At 57.5% G+C, this 6,106-nt stretch overlaps 1 protein-coding gene across 1 annotated transcript in view; it reads left to right on the top strand.

The window, feature by feature from the left end:
* Window positions 1-6,106, top strand: part of ST6GALNAC2 (ST6 (alpha-N-acetyl-neuraminyl-2,3-beta-galactosyl-1,3)-N-acetylgalactosaminide alpha-2,6-sialyltransferase 2) — a 16,186-nt gene that overhangs the window by 6,752 nt on the left and 3,328 nt on the right. The window contains exons 3-6 of the mRNA XM_012662265.1: window positions 1,289-1,463; window positions 2,092-2,260; window positions 2,670-2,808; window positions 4,582-4,685. Coding sequence (XP_012517719.1) covers window positions 1,289-1,463; window positions 2,092-2,260; window positions 2,670-2,808; window positions 4,582-4,685 — 587 coding nt within the window. The remainder of the gene's footprint in view (window positions 1-1,288; window positions 1,464-2,091; window positions 2,261-2,669; window positions 2,809-4,581; window positions 4,686-6,106) is intronic.

Raw genomic sequence — 6,106 nt, 5'->3', positions numbered from 1 at the left:
TGAGCCACCGCGCCCGGCCCAGCCCCATGGTTTTGATTGCACAGTGTTGCATGGTGTGGTGACCTTTTAGGCACCCATGTGTTGCATTATAGCAGAAATTACTGTACAGCTACTTCCTGCTTTGTCCTTTATCAAACAAAGGCTTAACAATGAGCCCCATTCAGCAGCAACAGCAGCCCTACCCAGGTCACCTGTGCGGGATTCTGACATGGGGGATTGCAGCAGACAGGGCTGGAGCCTGTTTAGTCACCGCTCTCTCCCCCGAGGCCCCCCACTGAAAAGGTGCTGTATTCCTTTACTGCGGCTGCAGGGACAAATGGCCACAGACTGGGGGTGCCTAAAACAAGAGAAATGGATTCTTTCACTGTTCTGGAGGCCGGAAGTCTGAGATCAAGGTGCTGGCAGGGCCACACTCCCTTTGAAGGCACTGAGAAAGCCTCTTCCCAGCTCCTGGTGGCTCCAGGCATTCTTTGGTTTGTGGCCGCATCACTCCAACCTCTGGTGGACACATGGCCTCCTTATAAGGATCTAGTCTTAGGGCCCAACCTAAACCCCTGTGACCTCATCCTAATGAATTACATCTACAAAGATTCTTTTTTCAAATAAGGTCACATTCTGAGATTGTGGGTGGACATGAATTTGGGAGGGACACTATTCAGCCCAGCATAGGCACCAACTAGAAAAAAGGCAACCATAAATCCTCCCACCATCCTGTGCACACACAGATCTCACAGCAAGTACTGCTAGAGCTAGGATTTGGGCCAGGTGTGGTGGCGCATGCCTGTAGTCCCAGCTCCTCAGGAGGCTGAGGCAGGAGGATCACTTGAGCCCAGGAGTCTGAGGTTGCTGTGAGCTAGGCTGATGCCCCTGCACTCTAGCCCAGGCGACAGAGACTCTGGCTCAAAAAAAAAAAAGAGCTAGGATTTGGATCTGGGCTGACGGATCCCCAAACTCAGGCTGGAACTCCTCTGCCAAAGGGACAGGCAGGTCATACCCATTCACTGGAAAATGCCCCAAAGTTTGCCCAAGTGTGAGGTGAAGAAGTATGAGGCCAGAGCCATCAGGCCACGGAGACCTGGCATCCAGGAGACAGAGGGGCTAAGTCCAGAAAGTTCTCTGACCCCCACCGGCCAGCTCAGCCCTCAGATCCAGGGATGGCCCCAGCTGGAGGGGAAGGGCAGGTCTCCTCTCCGAACCCCGCTGCGGGGTCTGCGGGCTCCCAGGGAGGCTCCCCTCCACCCAAGCCCCTTCCTAGCGGGGTTCAGCCCTGTCATCTTCTCACCCACAGAGCCGGTCCTGCCAATACCCACTTCACCTGGCCGTTCAGCGGCACCCCCACTTCCGGAGGCTGTTTGATCTCTCCACTCCAGTGCTGCTGTGGGGGGGCCTCTTCACCCCAGAGCTCTGGGACAGCCTGAGCCAGCACAAAGCCCCCTACGGCTGGCAGGGGCTCTCTCGCCAAGGTAACCAGCCACCCGCTGCCTCCTGTCCCACCTTCTGCCTCAGCTTCCCACTCTTGGCCCTTAGAGAGGCTGATCCTCCCCGTGTCCCCCTCTCCTCCCAGAGCCCCTAGCGGTGCGACTCCTGCCTCACCTCCCTCCTCTGTCCAGGCACCCAGGGGTCTGTGAGAGGGCTGGGGCTGCCCCTACCCGGTGGCTCTCACCATCCCGGGACCTCCCTGGCATGAAAAGCTCCAGTGTCCAACGGCGGCTGAGGACAGAGGCCAAGGGGGCCTCAAACAGCCTCACTCATGGTTGCTGCTGCAGGAACCACCACAGTTCGGGCCCAGAGCCTCTCCAAGTTACACCAATCTGTTCCCCTCACCCCCACCCTCTACCCACCCAGGCCTCGGGTTCTTTTTTTGGAAAATGCCCAGTCTTGAGAGGACAAGTTATTGGGGTTCTTAGGAGACTGAAGGCCCATCAAGTCCCCGTCCCTCACCGTCCTCCTTCCAGGCCTCTCCCACTCTGCCATTTCCTTCTCTTCCCACCCCCTGTGCTTCTTAGGAGGGGCTGGGCTCAGGCCTGGGGGAGGCCCCAGATGACCCGGCCGCCTGTGCCCTCACGGCCACCCCCGTCCTCCCCCCCACAGTCATCGCCTCCACCCTGAGCCTTCTGAATGGCTCAGAAAACGCAGAGCTGTTTGCCACGTCCAGGGAGCCACCTCCAGGCTGCATCCGGTGCGCCGTGGTGGGTAACGGAGGCATTCTCAACGGGTCCCGCCAGGGTGCGAACATCGATGCCCACGACTATGTGTTCAGGTACGAGGGCCAGCCAGCCCTGGGGGAGCATCTTCCCTGGGGACAGAGAGTCAAGGCAGCTGTGGCCTTAGTGGCCTTAGGCAGCTCAGCAGTCATGATGGGCACACAGGCATGGATGAAAGCGTGTGCAAACAGTCCGCCCTGAAGACAGAGTGTGGGTGCCCACATGCAAGCAGACCCAGGAGGAAGGAGCCACCAGGGCCAAATTTACCTATTCACAGGGCATTATCCGTTGAAGTCTGGAGGAGTGGGCGTCAGGCTGGCAACCGGGCACTGGTGCTGCCGTGGGCAGAGGGAGTGTCATCCAGACGCATGGGGACAGGAAGGCAGAACCGTGGAGATGGAAGTGAAATAGACAGCATGTTGTAACCACGAAGAGACTGATGGGTCTCTGTGCTGACGCACACAGGCTCAACGGCGCTGTGATCAAAGGCTTCGAGCGCGATGTGGGCACCAAGACTTCTTTCTACGGTTTCACTGTGAACACGATGAAGAACTCCCTCATCTCCTACTGGAGTCTCGGCTTCACCTCTGTGCCGCAAGGACAGGTGAGGCCCCCCGTGGGCATGCCGCTGTGGTTGACGGTGACCGTGGGGTGGGCCACAGGGTTCACAAACCCCCGTCCATTGGATGGAGAGGTCGTGCCAGGATTTTGGCTGCACAAGATGGCACCACTGGGGTGAAGGAGGATCGAGTCAGGGACTTGCCATTGACTCAGGTGGCACAGGACTCCTCTGGAGCATGGCGTGTGAGTGGCCAATGTTTACTGAGTGCTCATGGTGTGCCAGGCATTTTACAGATGCCATGCCAACCCCACTTTACTGGTGACTGAAGCTCGGTGCCCTTTTATTCAGCGCGTTGGCAATAGAGCCAGGATTCCCATACCGACTGCGCCCGCAGAGCTCACATCCCGTGGGGAGATCAGCCAGTCGGAGCCGTGCGCAGGGGAAGGGTATCATTACCTCCTCTTTCCCAGCATCACACAGGGCATAGACACGGTCAATCACAGCAGCCCCGAATGATCCCAGTTCCAGATGGCAGAGCTGAGACGCCGAGAGATTTGGGAACATGTCCAAGGTCACCCGGCTAGAATCTCAGAATCCAGGCCCCTCTGACCCCAGTGCTAGGGTCTGTCTCCATTTCCTCACACTGCCCACCCAAGGAATGGCATGTGACCTCTCCAGTTCTTTCCAACAGCCCCGTGTAGGAAACTGAGGGTCAAAGGGATTGAGGGGCATGCCCCAGGTGACAGCTGCTGAGTTGGGGAGCCCGCATCTCAGTCCATCCGGACTGGCCTTCAGGTTCTTTCAACCACACCCTGCTGCCATAAATTCACGCTTCCCCTCTCAAGTGCTCTGGGTGTCACATACAGGGTTAGGGAGATCCCAGGAAAAGGGGTTCTGTGGTGTTGGATAAGGCTGAGCTGGGTTTCTAGGCTCTTCCTCTGACCAGGGAATTAGTGTGTACACACTGAGTCCTCACAAGAAGAACCTCTCTTAGTTCCTGGTAGAACAAAATGCAGCAGTGGCCGCAATACCTGTATGAGTTATGTATCGCTGTGGAACCAGTGACTCCAAACCTTGGTGGCTTTAAACAACATTTATTATCTTACAGTTTCAATAGGTCAGGAAACTTGGAAGCAGCTTAGTGGAGTGGTTCTGGCTCAGGGTCTCCGGGTGGTGGGCCGCGGTCATCTGAAGACTTGACTGGTGCCAGCGTCAAGATGGCACACTCACAGACCTTGCCAGCTGGGCCCCTCCTTGGGCCACTCGAGTGTCCTCACGACATGGCAGTTAACCTCACCCAGAGTGAGTGAGCAAGGAAACCGCAGCACCTTTGATGACCTTGTCTCTAAAGTCCCACATCATCACTTTCCACTTTCTTTTCTCGTTTGTTTGTTTTTAAGACAGAGTGTTGCTCCGTCACCCCAGCTAGAGTGCGGTGGCGTCATCATAGCTCACAGCAACCTCAAACGCCTGGCCTCAAGAGATCCTCCTGCCTCAGCCTCCCGAGTAGCTGGGACTACAGGCATCCACCACCACATCTGGCTACCCACTTACTATTTATTAGAAAAATCCTATGCATTACTCAGTCCAGCCCATACTCAAGGGGATGGCCATTAGGCTTCCTCTCTTGCAGGGAGACATATCCAAGGAGTTGTGAACACATACTGAAACCGCCACCGTACCTCAGAGTGGACATTCAAGGTGTAGAAGAGAAATTCTCCAGTCAGCTTACCAAGATGGGGTGGACAGGTGTCCCCGCCGAGCAGGAGCTTAACGGGGCCTCGCTGCCCTCTGGGCTTGTCTCTGTTCTGACAGGACCTGCGCTACATCTTCATCCCCTCAGACATCCGCGACTACATGATGCTGAGATCGGCCATCTTGGATGTGCCTGTCCCCGAGGGCCATGATAAAGAGGACAGGTGAGCAGCCAGGTGGTGGCGTGTTACACAGGATGGGTGATGCCACAGCTGTCTCCCCTTGCTCCCAGGGCCCGTTTTGGAGGAAGAGCGGCAAGAAAATCCCAAGCATTCAATAATCCCCAACTCAACATAATTCAGCCTTGGGGAATTATGCACTTTTTATCTACCGCCAGGAAAGCCCAGGTGACCCCACTGGTCCCCAGTAACCCTCCTGATGCGGTGGGCTGCAGGCCGGAGGGGCAGTGTTTCTGAAAGGAGCCAGCAGACCAGCTCCTCGGCTGTAGGCCACTGCCTCCATGGCCAGCCCAGCCACCCGCTGCCCAAGGGTACAGGCTCTTGGGTCTGCTGTCCTGCCAAGCACACTGTTCTAGAAACCAAGGGTAGGGGCCAGTCCACACTGCTCCTCCTGGGGGCACCTTCCCAGGGCCATGCCCAGGAAACGGGACAACAGGCCCCGTAGGCCCAGTGTCCGGAGGGGAGGGAACAAAGGGCACTTTGTCTTCTCTCTCCCACCTTCCTGCATGGCAGGCCTGGGTCCAGCTCTTTTGAACCATGTCCTAACCCTCATCTGAACCTTCTCCCTGCAGTTCTGAGACAATTTCTTATCCCTGAGATCAGGTCCATAGAAATTTATGCCACTGCAGCAGCCCAGATGACCAGCCACTTATCCTGGTGCTCTCGGGACATCTCACCCACCCCCTAGAGAGCAGCTTTCGAGGTGGTCCTTCCTGGTTAAGTCCTCAAAAGCCTGCCCTGCCCTGGTGATTACCCAACAATCGCGCTGGTGCTGCTGCAGGTCATGACCTGGGCTTTGTGACACGGTGGGACTGGGCCTTGGGGGGGCTGCCCCAGGGACATCAGGTGGACATAAGCCTCCCCAACACCAATGACCTCCCCCTCCCACACCCCCACTCCGTCCCCTACCCAGTCCCCCTCCCAGTCCCGCTCCAACAATGTTGTCACCCTTCCCGGTCAGCAGCCCTACTCTAGCTCAGGAGGCTCAGCCCCTTCCCCTTCCCCACCTCGGGGCTCCTCCCGCCCCCCCTCGCACACTCCCACCCCAAATGGCTCACAGCCCTCTTCCCGGGCTTCCTCCCTGACCCCCAGTCCTCATGTCCAACATGTACCCCGAGGGTCTTCCCAAAACCCCACTCCGCCTGCCTCCAAATCTCCCTCCCAGTCAGGTTTTAAATCCCTCTCCCAAAACCCTTCCCTAACCCCTGCTGTGCCCATGGCCAGGTCCCTCTTCCAAAGCCCTGCCACCTCAGCCTCCTATATCGGGCCAATTCGGACCAGCCCGTCCTACATCACCCCCTATGTGCCCCGCTTTCTGAAGGAGCCTCCCTTTTTCCAGCCCCCTACAGCACCACTCCCCCAGAACCACTGCTTCCCCTGTCCCTTTCCCTGCCCTGCCCCAGAGC

Source organism: Propithecus coquereli, unplaced genomic scaffold, assembly GCF_000956105.1.
Source record: "Propithecus coquereli isolate 6110/MARCELLA unplaced genomic scaffold, Pcoq_1.0 Scaffold76, whole genome shotgun sequence".
Lineage (NCBI taxonomy): Eukaryota > Metazoa > Chordata > Mammalia > Primates > Indriidae > Propithecus > Propithecus coquereli.
Note: the sequence above shows the minus strand (reverse complement) of the source record. Positions and strands in the feature narration are given on the sequence as shown.